The sequence below is a fragment of the Podarcis pityusensis genome (assembly GCF_964106645.2).
Source record: "Podarcis pityusensis genome assembly, chromosome: 10".
Classification (NCBI taxonomy): domain Eukaryota; kingdom Metazoa; phylum Chordata; class Lepidosauria; order Squamata; family Lacertidae; genus Podarcis; species Podarcis pityusensis.
The window spans coordinates 28196124-28217226 of record NC_138035.1 but is presented as its reverse complement, the minus strand read 5'-3'; the positions used below and the strand labels follow the sequence as shown (position 1 = coordinate 28217226).

Genomic DNA, 21103 nt, shown 5'->3' with positions numbered 1-21103 from the left:
CAAGAATCAGGTGGCATAAACATGCCTTGGAATGAACACTCAAGGGAAGGATTTTTATTTTCTGCAAACGCTTCGCTCCCGGAGCCGTCTCAGCAACCTGAATGCAGGCCCACTGGAGATCACCATGCAATGTGGGTCGCTTCAGATTGTGGTATTAATTTCCTGGACTAAGCTTCCAGGCCTTGTGTGAATGGGATCTAGCAGAAACAAGCTGGGAAGGTGACCCTCTTGCATGTATGCCGGGCAGCCCACCAAATACTCACACGCCCACAACAAACATGACTATATTTCATTTATTAAGTTTTAATGCAGCTAAAAAGCTTTTGATGTTCTAGCAAAACATCAAGGCGACACTTTAATGGGAAAGCTGGAACAAAATAACAACAGCAGCAGCAGCTCTTCTTATCAGCCTTTGTGCCACGAAGAGTTTCCATCCGCAAGACATAGATGGGCCAGTCTCTGAAGGACCTTTGTGGTAGGGACAGGAAGCAAACAGCCTGAGGGGACTCACAGAACTTTTGTGCCAAGTGTGGGGAGAGCCAATCCGCTCCTGAAGCTCACGGAAGGAAGTGGCGTTCTATTTGATGCGGTAGAGGACCTTGCGCTGCATGCGATGCTGGATCTCGCCACGGCGCATCATGAGCTGCAGCACTTTGTAGATGGCATGCTCAGGGTATTTCTGGGAAGGAGGCGAGAGAACAGGAAGAGAGTCTGTGAGGCCCACTGTTAATTTTTTTTACAAAATGCATATGCCGCACGGTTGTTTCTTTAAAACACTCACCACCTTCAAAGTAGTTTACGAAAAGGAGAAAACAATGAAATTATAAATAAATTTTAAAAAGAACTATTTAAAATCAATTGTAGGATTTTTATTTTTTTTAAAACCACTTGTCAATATTCTACTTGTCTGCATACGCTTACCTATAGTGGGCACCAAAAAGCACACAGTGAAGGCACCTGTCTGATGTCAACAGGCAGGGAGTTACAAAGTGTAAGTGCTGCCACACTAAAATATCAGTTACAGTGGTACCTTGGTACTTGAACGGCTTGGCTCCCAAACAAATCGGCTCCCGAATGCTGCAAACCCAAGAGTAAGTGTTCCAGTTTGCAAATGTTTTTCAGAAGCTGAACATCCGATGCGGCTTCCTTTTGAGTGCAGGGAGCTCCTATAGCCAATCGGAAGCCGTGCCTTGGTTTTTGAACCGCTCTGGGAGTCGAACGGACTCCCAGAATGGATTAAGTTTGAGAACGAAGGTCCCACTGTACTTACAAATGTGGCGAGAGTGGAACCTGTGACAGCACCAGTTCCATAGGTCAAAGTGTACAGGTGGACATATATGGAATGAGGAGTTCTCGCAGGTAGACTGGACCCAAGCTGAAAAACAATTGCTGAACTGGGTTGGAGGTGGGGATGTTGGGTGAGTTAAGAAGCCAGCTCCTGGGTAAATTTATCATGCAGGGTGTCTAGATGAGTGTCTGCTCTAGCAGAGCTTTGCTTCTGAGATGCAACAAGAACACAGTTTGAAGGGTTTGAAGGGAAAAGTGGGGTGGGTGAGGCAGAGAAGGTCAAATGCTTCTTCTTCTTTTCATTTCCACTCTGTGCTATTTATGTATTATGGGTCTATGGTCATTCCCAGTGTGGTCCATCCAGCTCAAGTAACTTGAGAGATCAGAGAAGGATCAGAGCTGGATGGGGCAGTGGTAGATGTGCAGGGTTGCATCCTCAATGACGAGAAGCAGGGCTCCAGCGATAGCTCTACAGCCCTCTTGCACACAGAAGCCACATCCTCGTGTGGGAACAGTCACACCTTATTCCCCCTCTTCCTTCCTTCAAAAGAGCACAGAGCCCCTTCATGCGCTTCCTAGTTGGTCTCCTATGCAGGCAGCTTACAGGGCTACCCCTTCTTTACTTCAGCTGCAGAATTGCACCCCTTGTCTGTCCTTCAGAGCATTATCCCCAACAGCCTGCCGAAGATGGCATGCTCAGAGCCAAATCAAAATGGCGAGTGTGGCCAGCTGTTCAACCTCACCCCAGGGCTTGCTGTGGGTGAACAGCTCATGAAAAAGCTGCCCTATGGCCTCCATGGGTGCCATAGCAGCTTTTCCAGAACCTTTCCTTACTGGGCAATGATACATGGCATTTGCAATCTGTTTAGGGCATATGGGAACTCTGGCTTCCAAAAGCAGAAATGTTGGCTTGTTCCCATGGAGATAAAGTGAACAGACCCCTCTTAACCTGCTTCAGAGATGACTTGCAGCGTCGGAAGCAAGGTGAGAACTTAAGAAAAGCTTTTGGATCAGGCTGATTTAATTCAACGTCTTGTTCTCTTAGCGGCCAATCAGATTCCTCTGGGAATCTCACAAGCAGGGTACGAGTGTAACAGGAGCGAGTGAAGAGCCCTCAACTATGTTAAGTGTGTTAAATGTCTTGTGTTAACGAAAAAAAGGGAGTCAATTCTAGGCTTGGTTATAGTAAACCTCAAGCAGGTAGGTAGGTCAGGTAGAAAATCCTTGAGCGTGAAGTGTTATTGTTTCAGAGAACAGGTACTTCAGATCTTTCAGCATCATGAAGATACCGTGAAAGCAGCTAGAAGTGTTTGTTTTAAAAATAAATATCCCCCAGTCTGTTGCTCTTCAACAAATGTGGGTAAGGAGATCAGGTGTGTGTATTTATTTCTATTTATAGAATATAAATATCCTCTCATAAAATACCAGGACAGTTGTATAGCGATGTAAAACTATCAAGAGCAGTACAAATGTTTCTCTTCAATGGAAGTAGTAGTCCACAAGGGCTCTAGCTCAGCCTGCGCAACTTGTAACCTCAACAAAGCCAAATTTCTGAAGTGCACACCAGGGGTGGATAGCGTCTCATGATACTGCAACCCTTGGCTTGTGTAAGCCTCTTAAAAAATATATGTTACTGCCTTTGAAGGACCACAGACAGAGACGGATTATCAGTGTTTGGCAGCTCACGTGTGGCAAATTCTGCCAGCCTCTCCCAAGCTTCCCATGAATTGCCTGACCCACTGAACTCACTTGCTTCACGAAATCCTGGATGATGCTGTGTTCGGAGACTTGGGAGCCAATGGCAAAGCGACGCTTGAGCTGCTTTTCAATACGCGACAGCATCTCTTGGTCCTCCTGGGTAGTGAAACCCTCCACGCCTAGAGACAAGATTTAAATGCAGTTCTCTTTAAAGGTAAAGGTACCCCTGACCGTTAGGTCCAATCGCGGACCACTCTGGGGTTGCACGCTCATTTCACTCTATAGGCCGAGGGAGCCAGCATTTGTCTGCAGACAGCTTCTGGGTCATGTGGCCAGCATGACTAAGCCGCTTCTGGCGAACCAGAGCAGCGAACGGAAACACCGTTTAACTTCCCACCGGAGTGGTACCTATTTATCTACTTGCACTTTGACGTGCTTTCGAACTGCTAGGTTGGCAGGAGCAGGGACCGAGCAACAGGAGCTCACCCCGTTGTGGGGATTCGAACCGCCGAACCTTCTGATCAGCAAGCCCTAGGCTCTGCGGTTTAGACCACAGCGCCACCCGCATCCCTGCAGTTCTCTTTACAGAAGCTTAAATGCAAAAATATGTGGGCACCACTGCACCACCTACCGTATTTTTCGCACCATAGGACGCACTTTGTTTTAGAGGGGGGAGAACAAGAAAAAAAAAATCTCCCCCTCTCTGCCCAGCGCCCCTTCAGCGAAGCGGCAGGAGGCGCTGCGCAGAGAGAGGGAGAACTTTCCCCCTCTTGTTTTCCCACTCTAAAACAAGGTGCCGTTTAAGGTGCGTTCAGGCGGCTACCTTGGAAGCCTGGAGAGCGAGAGGGGTCGGTGTGCACTGACCCCTCTCGCTCTCCAGGCTTCAGGTTCCTTTCGACCTGCTCTTTGGGGCTGGCGGGGGGAAGCCCACCACCAGCCCCAAAGAGCAGGTCAGGGAGCAGCGGAAAGGCGCAGCGGAGAGGCTCCTGCCACAGCCGTGCGTCACCTCTCCAGCCGGGAGAGCGTCGCGGGGCTATGGCTTCTTTAGCCCCGTGCGCGCTCTCCCAGCTGGAGAGGTGACGCGCAGCTACAGAGGCTCCTGCCATAGCCGCGCGTCACCTCTCCAGCCGAGAGAGGGTCGCGGGGGGTTTCTTTAGCCCCGCGCGCGCTCTCCCGGCTGGAGAGGTGACGGGCGGCTACTGAGGCTCCTGCCATAGCCGCGCGTCACCTCTCCAGCCGGGAGAGGGTCGCGGGGCTATGGCGTCTTCGCTCCATAGGACGCACACACATTTCCCCTTCATTTTTGAAGAGGAAAAAGTGCGTCCTATAGAGCGAAAAATACGGTATTTAACACAGTACAATGGGGTGGGTGGATTAGGGGTATAGTGCATCTACATGCAAAACATACCAGGTTCAATCCTCAGCAACTCCGAATAAGGCTGGGAATGTCCCCTGCCTGAAACCCTGCCGGCCTGTGGCCTCTGGAACGCCGTCCAAAAGGGAAAGTGGCCTGGCCTAAACGCACCTTGTAAGTCAATGGCACAGGCTATCGACTGCCTTTTCCACTGGAAAGAGTACATTTCGTATCTTTCCAACAAGACTATGTATACCCAAACACTTCCAGAGGACACGGGTGTTGTGCAAGTGTGCTGCCGCTTTGTTGTCTCACCTGAGAGGCTGCCCGACATGGCAGCATCGAGCGTAGACACCTGGAAGAGCCGCAGGGCTTCCTCGACGTCTGCATCCGTGGCAAAAGGCTGCAGCTTCATCTTGCTGAGGGACTCTGCAATCCGCACAATGGCCTCCAGCTGCCTGCATGGCAGAAATGAAACATCATATACAGTCATACCTTGGATCCCAAACACCTGGCGAATTGAACGTTTTGGCTCCCGAATGCCGCAAACCCGGAAGTAAGTGGTTCCGGTTTGCGAACGTTCTTTGGAACCCGAACGTCCAATGTGACTTCTGCGGCTTCCAAACATTTTTGAAGTCAAACAGACTTCCGGAATGGATTCCATTCGACTTCCAAGGTACCACTGTATATATCTCGAAGGGGTAAGAAATGAAGGTTATCGCAGCAAGGGAACTGGAAACGTACGGAGGCAAAACCTCAAATCAAATGCTGAGAATAGAAGAAACACTTGCTAGAAATTGCAATTGTTAATAGCAGGTAGAAATTGCCCATAAGCCTAGACATGTTGCACTTCAACACAGAATGTACATCTATACAATGTAGGAAAATAAAGCAAGTATATGACAATGAAGAAGGGACCCAAACCTATGCTTTCCATTGAGATACAGATTTCTATGTGCAGGGATTTATTTATTTAATTGTAGAGGATCTGCATTGCAACTGGTCAAGAGACTATGGGAGCAGTTAATGCAGCAACGTATGGGAAGGCTACAGGTTTCCCATTCCTGTGCCAAGAACATTCAGTCATGAAACACTTTCTACACTTGAGGTCTGGAGAGGTGCAGCAAAAACTAGGCCAGGCAGAGAACAAAGCTTCACATAGCCAATTCTCCCTTCTCATCAGCGCACAGTCCCATTTCATGGCCCAGGCCAAGCCCAACCAGTCAGGCAAGATTCCTGAAGAGAACCTTCATCCAGCATCTGTGCCCCCACTCGATCCAAGCAGCCAGCAGAAGGATACACATCCATCATCCAACGCAACGTCCCTGAGAAAGATCTGACTATCTTGTCTCAACAGTGCATCTGTCTTGGCCTCACGCAAGGGAGCCTGCCAAGAACAAGAGGCCCCCTAGGCCATCCTCCTAGGCACCGTCCTTTACATTCCTCCCCATCCCTCACAGACACCTGCTGCCACCTCACCTGACCGTAATGGGAATGCTGGATCGACGGTCGCTTTCCCTCTCGTGCTGGCGGGCTCCACTGCGCATGAGGATGTAGCGGTTCTTCAGCTTCTCTGCAGCCTCTGCAGAAAGACGAGGGCCGCACTTCCTGCAGAGGACATTGCAGGGCTTAATAAATCAGAGGGAGCACTGAACTCGCACAATTCTACCAGAGGTTTCCCTACCAACTGGCTCTGCCACAGATCTTCCCCAGTCTCACCCATCTGGATGAGTCTCCATCCCATTCAAACCCCGAGCCAGAAAGGACTGACAAAACCCGGGACCAGGAGGAAGAGACGCTGGATGAAGATTGGAAGAAATTTTTTTTTATTAGGATTGCTTTATAAAATTGATGAATGTTAGAAAAATGTTGGAACGAAATTATTTGGCTTTAGCAAAAATGTTAAAAGAATTATGTAAGAATATGTTATGAGAAATTGGTATAAATAAGATCTAAGTTTTAGGTTTTAGGGTCTTTTATAGTAAGATAAGGTTAAAATAGATTAAGGTAATGTAATGACAGAATATTATGAAAAATGGAAAGGATTTGCTGTGACTATTAACAACTAGGACACAAAAAAAGGGAGGAGTGAGGAGGTCAAAGAAAGAAGGTAATGACAGTTAAGGATTTGAGAATATTGGATTTGTTTTTAAATTTTTGTGGCTTATTTTTGCCTCTTGATTGTGTTGTGTTACGTGCTTTGTTCTTATTTTTTGATTTTGATTTTTATCAATTTGTATTGTTTGATTGTGGTTTGTTTTTCTTTTGTTTTTCTTTTTCTTTCTTTTTCTTCTCTGTTTTTTTGTAATTCTAAAACTCTTAATAAATATCATTTAAAAAAACAACAAAAAAACCCCGAGCCAGAAACAGCTTTATACTTTTGAGAGCAGATTTTTGGAGATCTAATTCAGCTTTCCCCACAGCATCTCCAATGACTCAGCACTGCCATTAAACTCAGAAGCGCTACCCAAAACAGCTAAGTGGAAGCCCAAATTCCAGGAACTGAAGTTTGAATGGCAAGTTATAAAGGTTATACTGGAGCAATATGCCTTCACATAGTTCTGGAAGACTTGGCCTTGTGGTTTGTGGGGTATGGCCCTTGACAGCAGAATGCAGTGTGATGAGGAATGACAGTGAAAATGTTGGGAGGGTTAGGAATGGGGGACAGTAGTAAATATATGAACTATTTGAAAAGCAATTGTAATGAACAGATTACACTAGTAGGACTGCAAGAAGTTCTGTAAGGAGGACTATTTGAAATATTGCAAGAAAGACTATGAAGAGAATTATTAGTTAATGAAAATTAAGAGTAATAGAGAAATTAAGAAATGCAGAATAAGCGATAAAGAACGGAAAATCATCAGAGGTGGTTGACGGAGGTCTAAAATATTGTATAAGATAAGAAGTTACATTAAATGATTGTTGAAAATTATATATTAAAAAACCAATAAAAATATGTGTGTGTATGTGTGTGTGTGTATATATATATGTGTGTGTGTGTGTGTATATATATGTACGTATATGGAATGGGGGACAGTGGTGGTATCAATATTTGTTCAATGGCACCCCTCCATTGCTTTAGAGCAACAAAATAATTCACTCTGAGCTTTTAAAAGCTAAGGTGGACAAGGCTTTTTAGCATTGTGACATTCACAACTATTCAGGCTGCTTTTGGTTAAAGGGGGCATGAAGAGCAAGAAAGGAGCACATTACAACTAGCTAGGTCTCAGCCCACCATACAGCTTGTTTAGAAGCGCTTGCCATCCTTCCCAAGTAACGGTGCTACAATTTCTCAATTGACTCACGCTCGGCAGTAGGCGATCAGCTTCTTCAGTTTGTTCAGCTCAATCTCCCCCTCCACAGCTTGGGTCTGGGTCAGAGCACTCACATGCAGAGACATCACGTGCTTGGCCAGTATCTGTGGATACAGCGCAGAGCAGGAGGGGTTGGAAGCACGAAGCACACCAAACAGGAGTCTTTTCAACATGCAGGAAACATATGGCCAGCAAAGAATTCATTTAAACAAGTGCAGGCTAGGCTCTAACAATGGCTCTGCCCTGCCTTAGTCCTCAGTTATAATCTATCCTTTAGGAAGCAGTCTCAGTTTACAGCGTGCTCTGCAGCCTTGCACATAAAATCATCTTGTGCAGGCAGACTGCACAATATTCCCATGCCAGAGGCTGAGAGGTTGTGTGGCCTCATCGAGCAGCAACGCATTCTGGGGCAGATATGGGACTTGGAGCACAAGATTTGTTCAGACTGGCCTTTGGATTTCAGCTTCCCAGCCTGGGGAAATGCTAAATCCTACCAAGGATGTTATGCGGGCAAGCCGATCAGAAAACATACACTGTTGGGGTCAAGGGCCTATTCCATCCTCCAGAAGTGCTCTGCCATGGCAAATACATGAAAAGCAGGGTCATGTCTGAAGATACAGTCCTTCTGCCATCACAAGATAGTTGGTCTCCCCAGCAGGCAGCCCTACAGTGCCTTCCCTGTACACAGAGCTACTCAGCCCACCTACCATATCTCTTTCCTCATTGTGCTCATCCTTGACAATGAAGATCATGTCAAATCGGGAAAGGATGGTGGGCATGAAGTCTATGTTCTCCTCGCCTTTAGTTTCATCCCAGCGACCAAAGACGGAGTTGGCAGCTGCCAACACGGAGCAGCGTGAGTTGAGGGTGGTCGTGATACCGGCCTGTGTGAGCGAAACCGAGGCGAAAAGGAAAAAAAAGTCACATCAGCAAGAATCTGAAGCATGACAGTAAATAATGCAAAATCAATGGGCACGTAAACCCACGTGCAAGTGCTGAATGCAGACCAGGCCCGTAGGGTGAAGGTTAATGCTTGAAGCCACTTTGGAAACTCATCAGCTCTTTTTCCTTTTGCATGCCAGTGGGAAGAAATTAACCCCGCTTCACTGGGTCCTTACCATTTAAAAGCCCAGTAAGAGATCCAAGTTTAAGCGTAAGACTCACAGGCTGAAGATACTTAAAACAAGCAGGTGGGACACCATGCCTAAACGGTTGGTGCTGCCTCGGCAACGGAGCTCACCTTGGCGATGGAGATGGTTTGCTGCTCCATCGCTTCATGGATAGCCACTCTGTCATCCTCACGCATCTATAGAAACAAAAAAAGGGGGGTGGGGAGGGTGGGAGGAGAGAGGAGAAACAGAATCCAGAAAAATTATAGAGTCAGGTTTCTCATAGGAATGGAAGAGAGCATCAAACAGTCTACACCAGGCATGGTCAAACTTGGCCCTCCAGCTGTTTTGGGACTACAATTCTCATCATCCCTGACCACTGGTCCTGTTAGCTAGGGATGATGGGAGTTGTAGTCCCAAAACAGCTGGAGGGCTGAGTTTGGCCATGCCTGATCTACACTATTTCCTGCTCTTTCAGGCATGGGCAACTGATGCAAGATGCTATCCCATCTCCCCCTCCCTACACTACAATATTTTTATTTATCCATTAACCAGTGGCTGGAGGCAAACTACCGACTTTGAAACTTCAGAATGTAAACCTTTCATGTAACAAATGAATCTAGGCAGCATACGATCAACATTTTGAAAAACTTTTACCTCAGGATCCCACAGTCCTAATGGGTGGGGTATTTTTAGGGCCAGTTGGCCTCCTAGCATCTGCTTATATTATGCATTACTTAATATATATTAATACACTGTCTTGACCTCATCTTTTTGTGGCATCCCCAAAGCTAACCAGCTGTTGGTTGCTTTGGACTAAAATTCCCATCAGCCCCAGCCAACACGTTCAACGGCCAGAGATGATGGGAGATGTGATCCACAGCATCTGGAAGGCTCTACGTTGGAGAAAGTTGGTGTACTAGGAGACCTGCTTCAACCATTGAACATACGGTAACGTAGAATTTTGCTGGCGCATCCCATTTGTACCTTGTCAAACTCATCAATGCAAACCACTCCCCCATCAGCCAGCACCATGGCTCCTCCTTCCATGAAGAAACTCCGTGAAGATGGGTCTCTGATCACAGACGCTGTCAGGCCAGCTGCACTGCTGCCTTTCCCAGAGGTGTACACCTGAAAGAGGAACAGAGAGAAAATACATGTCATGTCAGATGCATACACTCTGCAGCCCAGTCAGTTTACGGAAAACCTGGTGCAACCCAATAATGTGGGAAACAGATACCTCTCAAAGGGGGAGATAATCCTGAGTCAAGGCCCTATCATGGAGATGGGCCTTCTATGTACACCCCACTCTGAATCCTGGCAGGAACTGCAGGGAAAGCCCCCACTGCCAATGAAATTTCTGAATTGTCTATTATGAGGTCAAGAAGGTTCTTCTGCAGATAATCAAGCCCAGTAGCATACAGGAAGCTGGTGTATAACTATTAAGATAGGTGGTCCATGATCCCATATAACATCCCCAGTTAATAAACCTGGCAGCCATATTCTGCACTTGCTATAGCTTCTGTTTTCAAGGGCAGCCTGCATAGAGTGTATTGCAACAATTCAAATGAGGACCATAGAGCAGAGATGACTGACAGCTGTAATCCATGCCCATCAAAGATCAGTTTGAATGCATTTTTTATATATCCATAGGTTATATTCTTGTGAATTCAGTTGGGTAGTTCTGATGCATTGTATGGCTATTTCTTTTTGGTGCAATAAAGCAGTACAGATTTTTCTATTTTTAATCCCAAAGAGGCAATATGCAGGACACTTACCCCAATGGGTGAACATCTTTCTACAAACTTCAGCAGCTGGGACTTGGCTGTGCCTGGGTCTCCCAACATGAGCAGATTAATATCTCCTCTGCGGGTCAACCCATCTGGAAGCCTGTAGAGTAAAGCCAGAGAGAGGAGGAGAGAAGGTGAGCTCATTTCTTAGTAGCCCCATTTTGGTTCCACCTGTCAGCATTCACACCCGAGTTTGCTATTAGGAACAGAGTTGATGTATTTCAAACCAGCCTGCCAAGAGCTTCAAGGCCATTGGAAAAGAGTGGCAGCTTCTTCCATTCCATCTTATTGGCATTAAATTAGCCACAGGTGCTCATGCTATCATTTGATTGGCTTGTTAATGCATTATGTCCCAAGTTAACGAGTGGAAGTTTTGAGAAGTGAGCCTGGAACTGCCCAGGTCAACTAGAGATATCCTCAGTGAAGAAGGCATGTGGCCAGCATGGCCTTTATTTCATTTTAATATACTTCTGGTATGTCTCGACTCTACTCGACAGGAATAGCCATGACACACACTGGACACAAATGCAACTGTTAAATGGGCTGCTCTCCTTCAACATGGAAGGAGGGGGAAAATGAAAGGACACTTTCTTTTGTGTTCCCGTTCTGTTCTTCCTTCATGCCAATTGCCAATACCTCTTCCGAGAGCCTCCAAAGAGCATGCAGGCAATAGCCTTCTTGATATCACTGCTTCCATAGATGGAGGGAGCAATACTCTTGGCAATCGTCTCGTAAATATTGGGCATGGAAGTGAGTCGTCGAAAGTCCTCTTCTTCCTGAGGAGTCACAGAACTACTGACACTACGTCCTAGAGGAGAGAATACAGAAACACTCAGGACACTCAATTTTAATTATTTTAACCATTCACTGCAATGTCACAGTAGCCCCCATTTTTTATATTTTCCCCATCCCAAACATTACCATTTCTTTCTGTACACTTAGAAGAACTTCATCCCTATTTCACAAAGGAGAGGACACATCCCCAGAAGAATACGGGTGGAGAAGGTTTATTTATTTAACAACATTTGTATACGGCTTAGTTGTAAATAAAACCTCTAAGTGGTTCACAAAGTATATAAAATACACAATAAAAACATCAATGGAAGTCAAAGACTAAAATGAAGTGGGGTTTTTTTTAAAAAAAATCAAAATATAAATAAAATCCACAGTTAAATGTATACATTGCAAGCAAAAGGTAGATTAAAATACATGGTAACTTCACATTTGATTAGGCTTGCCTAGTCAAAAAAAGATTTTAGCAGGACCCAGAAAGAGAACTGCAAAGATACCTACTTAATGTCAATCGGCAGGGAGTTCCAGAAGTGCATGAGTTGCCACACTAAAAGCCAGATTCCTTACAAGGGCAGAATGAACATGATGTGGCACTTTTAAAAGTGTCAGTTCCACAGATGGATGTGTTCTATTAGGCATATACATGTCTGCTCCTGTTTATTCTATCAAGTTATTTGCATTCAATACCCACAGATAGTGAATTTACAAATCAAATTGATAGCACCTCTATGTGCCATATTAAGAAATTAGCACAGTGGGCCAAAGTTTGAGTAGTGAGGCAGGAATTGCCTGGGGTTAACGTGAGGTTATGTTGCCTCTCAGCCACAACACCAAACGACTGCTCTTCAAATCAAAGCATTCCTGAGCAGGTGGTTCAAGTTCACAAGAATACAAAAGAGGCAGGACAGTATTAAGAACCAGAAACAAAGGAGCAGAGTTCTCAAAAAGCAGCTTTACCCGAGCCTTCAGTGTCCACTTGGATTCCCACCACACGGATGTAAGAGCTTCGTATGCCCACGCCAACATTGTCCCGGCCCTTGTTCTTCGTGAGGCCAGACTTCTTGATTGAGTAGATGCCCATGATGGTCACTCTGTTCCCAGGGACAACCTTGTCACATAAATACCTGGAAAAACAATTAGCATAAGCAAGGAGGGAAAGAAAAGTGGAACTACAGTGGTTCCTCGGGTTAAGTAATTAATTCGTTCCGGAGGTCCGTTCTTAACCTGAAACTGTTCTTAACGTGAAGCACCACTTTAGCTAATGGGGCCTCCTGCTGCTGCTGCTGCACCGCCGGAGCACGATTTCTGTTCTCATCCTGAAGCAAAGTTCTTAACCCGAGGTACTATTTCTGGGTTAGTGGAGTCTGTAACCTCAAGCCTATGTAACCTGAAGCGTATGTAACACGAGGTACCACTGTACAAGATTGCTTTTTGTTTCCTCTTGAATGACAAAAAGCTTCCCAAGTACGCATGCCTCAAATATTGCAGAGTTGGCCCGGGAGACAAAATTTTGTCATTTTATTTACTATCAGGTCTTTTTATGTTGCTTTTCCATTGTACATCTTTATCTTTAGAATGCTCACAGTGGTTAACAACAAGCCAAGAATGCTCTGTTTTCAACACATGCACCTAAGAAAGATGGCAATCGTTGTGTTCCTGCATCATTCAGCTGGTGGGTGGTTGACCCAGTGTACCAGCTGGGAATTGGACTAGAAAATAAGTCTTTGGGTTCCTTCCAAATTTGCTAAATAGCTTTATAGTGCAGTCTTATTTCATGCCTACTCAGAAGTAAGACCCAGCGAGTTCATTGGAACTTACTCCCAGATAAGTGTGCGTAGGATTGCAGTTTTAAATAAGTATCAACAGGGCCATTCCTGTGGCCCACCTACATTCTCATGTCTTCAGGAACCACCATTATCTAACAACCCATACCCCAAAAGTACACAGAAGGTGTCAAAGCACTGGTACCTTCTTTTATCCAATTTTGTAGAGCCAGAGGACACTGCAACCGACTCAAATGTTCGATGTAGCCATTCTTATGATAGGTTCAGCATAGGCAGCTGTCTTACATCAGCATCAGATAATTTGGTCCACCTAGATCAGCCACAGGTGAACTCTGGCCCTCCAGATGTTTGGGACTACAATTCCCATCATTCCTGACCACTGGTCCTGTTAGCTAGGGATGATGGGAGCTGTAGTCCCAAACATCTGGAGGGTCAGAGTTTGCCTATGCCTGACCTAGATTACTGCCTATACCAGGAATTAGGAACCTGCCACCCCACTAGATACTGTTTATTTAATATTTCTAGAAGTATCTATAGACCATCCCAGGGTAATACACAGCAAAATTTACAAAAAAAACCCAAAAGCATCATATACCATAAAACAATGCAGAATTATCAGAAAAATGACTGGCTCAGCTTTCGATATAAACTCTCATCAGTCCCAGCCAGCATGGGAAACAGTCGGGGTTGATGGGAGTTGTAGTCCAACATCTGGATGGCCAGAGCTTAGCCATCCCTGGCCTACACTGATTGCCATCAGCTCTCCAGTCTTTCAGATAGGGCTCTTTCCCCATCACCTGCTATCTGAACTTTTTACCTGGAGGTGCCTAGGGGGTTGAACCTGAGAACTCTTGATTTCAAAGCGTCTGTTCCACCACCAAGAAATAAACCCCTCTTTCTAGCAACAAAGTTCCCTGTCCAAATCAGCTGATGGAAGTAGTCACCTGTCGCAGTAGAGCTGCATGTGCCTGGGCATCTCCCCATGGGGGACAGCATCTGGCGACTCCTGGAGCTTCAGGGTCTGGAAATCCACACATTTGCACTTGTCTGGAACAATGAAGTATGGGTCCAAAGGGCACTTTGTTAGGCCTGTCTGTTCCCTGAACAGGGGAGGAGGGAAGAGAGAGGGGGGAAATGGGTGCAGGGAAGATGGGAGCAGATTGTACATTAGAGTTTTTATTTATACTTTTCAAATTTATACATTTTATTAATTCTACAATCATTTTAACATTTCAAAGTTTGACTTCCTTTCCCCTCTTTCTGTAGTTCCTTAATTTTTTAAATATCTCCTGCATGTCCAAATTCATTTAATTTGCTCATTTGATTATCTACTTTAAATATAAACTGCAGGTTATTACAACAATCCTGCCAATGTTTTTATCTGTTCGAAATTCATCTGTAAATATTCAATAATTATCTTGATTTCTTATTCTTCCAGTGAGTTTTGCCATTTCTGCATATTCCATAAGTTTATGTATCCATTCTTCCTTTGCTGGTTCCATTAGAAGGAGTGGTGTGCTTTTATCATCTTTGTCTAAGTCATCTTCCAAGACACGTAGTCTGGCACGTCATGAAAATCCCTGTTTTGCAGATTAATAGAACCAAGAGACACCAAACTTGCCCCAAGATTACCTCCTGTGCCCAAGGAAGGTTGCTGAACCCACAGACCTCAGCTTCATGTGGGGACCATATATTCACCTGACCCCCCACTCACAAAAGTGTTAAGGGAAAGCCTTCAGAGGACATACTACAGATATAGGATTGTTTTTCCTGTGCACTGCTGGGAGAAAAGTAAAAGTAAACCAAAGTCTATAAGTCAGCTAAAGCAGGCATGGGGAACCTTTGCAGATGTTGCTGAACCAGAACTCCCATCACCTCTGGTCATCAGTCGTGCTTGTTGAAAGTTTACAGGAATTGCATTTCAGCAGTCTCTGGAGGGCCAAAGGTTCCCCACACCTGAGTAAAAAGGAATTGATTGACCCAACGCACTACTTGCTCTTCTGTGGTGGTACAATTAGGTTAGTATTAGGCTCTGGGCTCAGCTGCCTGATATTACCAACTGATGTGGGTGGGTGCTGTGCATCTTCCCATCAGCTTCAAAATTTAAGGTAATGGAGGCCCTGGACTTCTCTGGACCTCCATTCTTCATCTGGAGGCCCTGGACTTCTGCCCCAAAGTCGCCCACAGCCCCCAAGTGAGCCAATTGCTCTTGATTAAAAGCTGCTGATCACCATGCTGGTTCTGTTTAATTCTTAGGTCCTTTCTGAGAACACGGGACAATTGCATTTCCCTTGAAGGCGGTATCAAAAATCTTAGGAGGAGGGCAGGTAACCTTAAGCAAAACTTAAGGTTGCAGTCTTACGGCTGCCTTCTTGAGAACAAGATCCATTTAAAATAATAATTAAAAAATGTCCAGTAGCACCTTAAGAGACCAATTAAGTTTGCTCTGGGTATAAGCTTTCATGTACACATGAAAGCTTACACCCAGAACAAACTTAGTTGGTCTTTAAGATGCTACTGGACATTATTTTATTTATATCGACTGCGTCAGACCAACACGGCTACCTACCCAAACCAAGATCCATTTAACTTAATGTGATTAACGTCTGAGCAAACAAACACAATACTCTGCCATAAAACAAATGACAGGGGCTGCAATCCAACCCTCCCCTGTGGCATGCATGTATTGAGTGAAGGCAACCCTTTGCTTGCATCTCCTGGCTCAGCCCAATGCCTAACAGTATCCCGACCAGCAAACCCCTAAAGTGGGGCACTCTGGGGCTGGGCCAGACTGAAATGCACTAGATCCTGAGCTGCTCTCACAGCTGATCTGCCTGGTCCCCTCCACCTTTCATCTGCTGTGGGTGGCCTGGTTGTGTCTCTGCAGAGCCTTGGTAGGGCAAAGTTTAGATTGCCCTGTAAGACTGCAAAAACTCATACCTGGCTTCTTGGCAGTAAGGTCCACTAAATTCCAGTGTCCTGAGAGCAAGCTCTAAATAATGCAATTTGGCTGGGCGTGTACAGGGTTGCACTGCAGGAGGACTTTGCACGTGAGATGGGGCAGACGAACAAGAGAAGAGATGCACTGGGAAAGGGACTTTCGGCCTTACGTGCTGCATTTCCGAGGAAGAGCGTATCCTTCCAGGCCAGGGCGCAAGGCAATGTTGGGGATGATGTTTCGGCATGTGCGACACTGGATGGTGATCCTGGTGGCTTTGGCTCTCACAGCAGTTGCAGCAATGATGATTCCTGGGATCTTCACCAGATGAGACATCTGCTCCGACTGCAAAGCAAGCAGGAGGGAAACACAGCTGTGAACGAGCTCCAAAGGAAACAGCTGGAAATTGCACTCCAAAGTGTTCAGAGCCAAATGCAATAAATCCACAAATCCCAATTTCTCTTCCCCTGTACCTAACACAATCAGTTTTTAAAAACTCGAAGTGTTCCCGTTTCTAAATGCAGGTAGGGAAATAAAGCCAAGAATGCAAATCAAAACATTTAATCTATGTACACAACATGCCTAATGTACTCAACTACGGAATATGGTTTTTAAAAGATTTTATTTTCAAAGCTGAGAATTATGGAAGATTTGGACATAGGCATGAAAATTTCCAGGGGCAGCTTCCTGTGTGAACTTAGGGATTGTTGTCTCCCTGCCCACACAGAGAGAGGGAACCATCAAACTTCCTGGGTCAAGCAAATGAGAGGTGGTTACTACCATTTCCTTGGTAGTAAGGCTTATGGATGCAGAGGGGATCCACATTGGTTTTGGCTTTGCAAAACTAATGCTTGTCACCCACTTTTATTGACTGGCTATGAGGCATCGAGCAAGACCATGTGTTTCTTCCAAAGGGTTTCTCCACATTTAAATGCTCTACTGTAGCTTCTCCTCTTCAGTCTATCGTAGTGAATCCACCCAGCTCACCTTGAGACTGCGGATATTGGCTGGATTGGCATCCGACCTCAGCATGACTTGAATGTCTTGAAGAGTCTCCTCTCCCGTTGGACGAGGGCGTGTTATTTCATCAGCCACCTCCTTTGCCGCTTCCTCTAGCTGAGAAAAAGAACGGTGCTGCTCAGAACATCAGAAGCCAATGGCTATCACTCCCTTTGTTAGGAAGCTCAGGTGGTAAAGTGTCAAAAGAAATGAAGCTGCTAAGAAATATGAGGGAGGTATCAGCATGCTAAGCAGAAGTACATTGGGCAGGGGCAAAAAACCCAAGACTACCAAAGAAGAACTGAGCATGCCAAGTGATGGTTGAATGAGCAAAAAGAAAGGGGGGGGGGGAATGGAACACAGTAGGGCATAACTGGCCAGCAATATTTTGTTTCAGGTCCCCCTTGGGGAGAGCCAGCATGGTGTAGTGGTTAGACCAGGACCTGAGAGACCAGGGTTCAAATCCCTACCTGGCCATGAGACTCACTGGGTGACCTCAGGCCAGTACTCAACTCTCAGCCTAACCAACCTCACAGGGTTGTTGTGAGGATAATATGGAGAAGGGCAGGGGAGAATAAGGCATGCCACCTTGGTCTCTTTGGAGGAAAGGTGGGATACAATATGTAATAACTAATAATAAATCAATGCTGTCCATGTTCATCTGACTGCAACCCACTATTTCTGTCTCCCAGCTCTTCTTACCCTTGCCCCATACATACCAGCTGCAGGTGCTCAGCAGGCTGCTTGAACAGGTAGTCTGCCAGGTCCTCATCAAAGCTTGCCAAGTCCTCCATCTCCACCTCAATCCAGTACTCCCCCAGGTTGTAATGCCGCTTAAGCTCATCTCTTGAGATTGGGGGGGGGGGGAGAAAACAAGTTTAGTTTGGCAGGACTTAAAAGTGACAAGCTCACACCCTAGTACACACTAATATTCTACTGTGTTCATGCTCCTTTGTTTTTGTTATTTAATCTTATTTTTCCCCCTGATTGGTAGCTGCCTTGAGAACTTTGCAAAGGGGTAGTAGCCATGCTAGCCTCTTGCAGTGAAAACAATCCAAGAGTCTTGCAACAATTTGTCAGATGGCTTGTGCCACCCTAATTTTTGTTAGTCATTAAGGTGCCATAAGACCCGGAGAACTTTGCTACAGGACAGCCTATAAATACAGTAAACAGAGCCATACAAGTCCAAACCAGTAATATATTCAAAGCACAATACATTAAAAGCACAATGCTACACTTATCTGCTCAGGAGTTAAGTCCTACTAAGTTCAAAGGGGGGTTTACTCCGAGATAAGTAGATACTGTGCAGCATTTTAGCCTTCAAGTTAAAGTGGTACAAAAAAATGGAAGAAGGCACCTGTATTTGAAGGTGAAGCCAGTCCGGTCTGTTCCAACCCGATACTGTCTTAAAAACTCTTTGAAACGTTTCTGCAGCTGGGATTTTCGGACTTGCCCCTCATCAGCTACTGGGTCCCCACCGAAGCTGTCACTGTAGAAGATGCCAGGGTCATCAAAACCAGACATGACGATTCCCTGTACAGAAAACAAAGGCTCTGTAAAGGAACAAAAGGGAAAAGAGACCAGGTACTGGTTGGCATCTAAGACCTAATCCATGGGTAGGCAAACTAAGGCCCAGGGGGCAGATCCAGCCCAATCACCTTCTAAATCCGGCCTGTGGACAGTCCGGGAATCAGCGTGTTTTTACATGAGTAGAATGTGCCCTTTTATTTAAAATGCATCTCTGGGTTATTTGTGGGGCATAGGAATTCGTTCATATTTTTTTTCAATATATAGTCCGGCCCCCCACAAGAGGGACAGTGGACCGGCCCCCTGCTGAAAAAGTTTGCTGACCCCTGACCTAATCCAAACCACAGGAGAGTGCCCATAAGGATAAAAAGTGCATCTGAGCATGTACAAAGCCAAGGTGCAACAGTCAGTTGCACTTTTCCTTTTTTGCGTGTTCTTTCAAAATGTCAGATTCTGACATTACCAGGCCATCAATAGGACAAGAGGTCCCGGATATGGAGACAATGCGGTTCGGGAGCTAGGAGCCACTTCCCCGGCCTTGCACCCGACATCCCAGTGGTAAAAGCTACTTACTTGCCCCCCACCCAAACAAGCAGTCGAGAGCCGCTTCCCCCTCCCCCCTCCCGGGCTGGCAAACCCCGAAGGCACCCACCTGCTTCTCCAGCCACAAACTCGATTCCCGGGAAAAACAAGCTTCCGCCCCCTCGGCGCAAAGAGAACGCCAGACGTTTTCGCGGCAAAAAAAAAGTAACCCGCCTATTGTCTCGCACCGCTCGCTCCCATTGGGCCAAAGGGCCTAAGAGCTTCGTGATTGGTTTCAGGCGCAAGCAGCTTAACCCCGCCTTCTCCGATCGCGAGGAAGCGACGCCGGCAGGCGTCGAAGCCGATTGGAGGGAGAAATGAGACCACGCCCCTTCGCCTGCTTTTTTCTTTAATGAAATGGCTAAGCCGCCGTTGGAGAAGGTTTTGGCGCCAAAAGCCTTGAACGGAGCGGAAAAGATGCAGGAGGCGGAAAGGCTTAAGATGGCGGCTGCCAGTACGGCGGCGTGGAGAGGCGTGGGCTGCTGTCCTGTTGTTGTCCCCACCACCACGACCCCTTCGTATGCATAGAAGGTCCCCAGGCATCCCACGCTCACCCACAACATTGACACAGCGGCTTCCTTTGATTGTAAAAACTCTGGGAAATCAGAAGTCCTCCATAGAGGAAATTGCATTGTGCGGAGATGCACCCAGTGCCGGATTTATGTATAAGCTAAACAAACTATAGCTTGGGGCCTCACTCTCTTGGGGGCCCCCCCAAAATTAAAGAAAAAACCTATGTAGATTTCCAAAATATAAAATTAATTTTTTAAAAAACAAAAACAAAACCTACATACAGCAACAGTGTTTGGTGTTGTGTAGGCTCCTATGATGTAAGTAATGGGCCCCGCCTGCTAGCCTGCTCCCTAAAATATCAATGGTTTGCTCATTTCTATGGTGTTTGATATTGTACAGTCCTCATTCTTCCGTACATGTAATGCTCAGGCCTCGTCTGAAGGTGGAGCTGGCTTTAAAGAAGTGTGCTTACAAATTTGAGTTCTCTGGAAACGTACTGCAAGGACTAGACTTAAGAGGTGCAAAAACATTTGTAAAGAAATTATCTGTGCAGGGTGAATTTACAATGATTGCTGAAGTTACAGGGCTTCCTGATGGCCTGTTCTCCCCTTTGCAGTGAAATTGCTTTTTACCAGCATTCAAGACACCATGCCACTGGCGAAATGCTATTCTCCTCTTCTCCAGCGTGTTAACTGTGGTGTGGTCACTTAGCCCTCCTCTAGTCTGTACAGTTACTTAGTACAAAAGAGTTAATGGAAAGAATCAAATTGAGGCATTGTTGTCTCCTCATATGATCTCCTTATAGGAAAATAACAAAAGTTACTGTTCTCCATTCTGAAACCACTATTTTTTAATTAGATAAATCCATGTAAATACAGAATCTCAAGGGTATGACTCCCTGGGCTTTTTCTGCCACTCAGTTTCATATAATAGGCATGCTATTATCAATGCAATCTTCAATTAGGTTTTGGGCAGGGGAAATAAAATTGGCATCTAAAGTTGAAATCCCAATATCTTCAGGAGTTAATTCAAGATGCGTAGTTGAGTCAAGACCACTTGGGACAGATCAACACCTTTCAGCAACTGTAGCAGAGTGGGTTAAGAATTCAAGCCGTTTTCCTCCCATTTGTGTGATGGATGTTAAGCACTATTATTTGGTGTCCGTCATACACATAGCAGAGTATACTAATTTGTGTGATTAAACTTAGAGTCAATTGGTATGGTCATGTGAATGATCATTTAATAATGTTAGGATTGCAGCTATAGTTCAGTATGAAAGATTTCTGGATTATTATTTGTTGGTTGTACAAATACTTGTAAACTAATTTCTGTTGTTTGAGCTCTGCAGTGTTTGTACATCAGACACCATCACTTGGCTATGTGTTTTGTCATTCTTCTTTGGTAACCTAGAAATTT

At 45.6% G+C, this 21103-nt stretch overlaps 1 protein-coding gene across 2 annotated transcripts; it reads right to left on the bottom strand.

Moving 5' to 3' along the window:
- Window positions 1–277: 277 nt before the first annotated feature.
- On the bottom strand, window positions 278–19355 carry MCM5 (minichromosome maintenance complex component 5). Of its 2 annotated transcripts, none has more exons than XM_080971111.1 (17): window positions 19245–19355; window positions 18423–18618; window positions 17785–17911; window positions 17054–17182; window positions 16239–16411; window positions 14073–14228; window positions 12302–12468; window positions 11189–11360; window positions 10541–10652; window positions 9750–9893; window positions 8894–8959; window positions 8361–8537; window positions 7645–7757; window positions 5819–5947; window positions 4655–4797; window positions 3037–3164; window positions 278–679 (listed from the first exon to the last, which is right to left on the bottom strand). In XM_080971111.1, exons 2-17 carry the CDS (start codon window positions 18587–18589, stop codon window positions 578–580), a joined length of 2205 nt encoding a protein of 734 aa, XP_080827237.1. In that variant the 5' UTR covers window positions 18590–18618; window positions 19245–19355; the 3' UTR covers window positions 278–577. The 2 variants fall into 2 exon arrangements, with proteins under 2 accessions (XP_080827237.1, XP_080827238.1); XM_080971112.1 differs by having other exon boundaries at window positions 18423–18598; window positions 19245–19331.
- Window positions 19356–21103: the final 1748 nt, after the last annotated feature.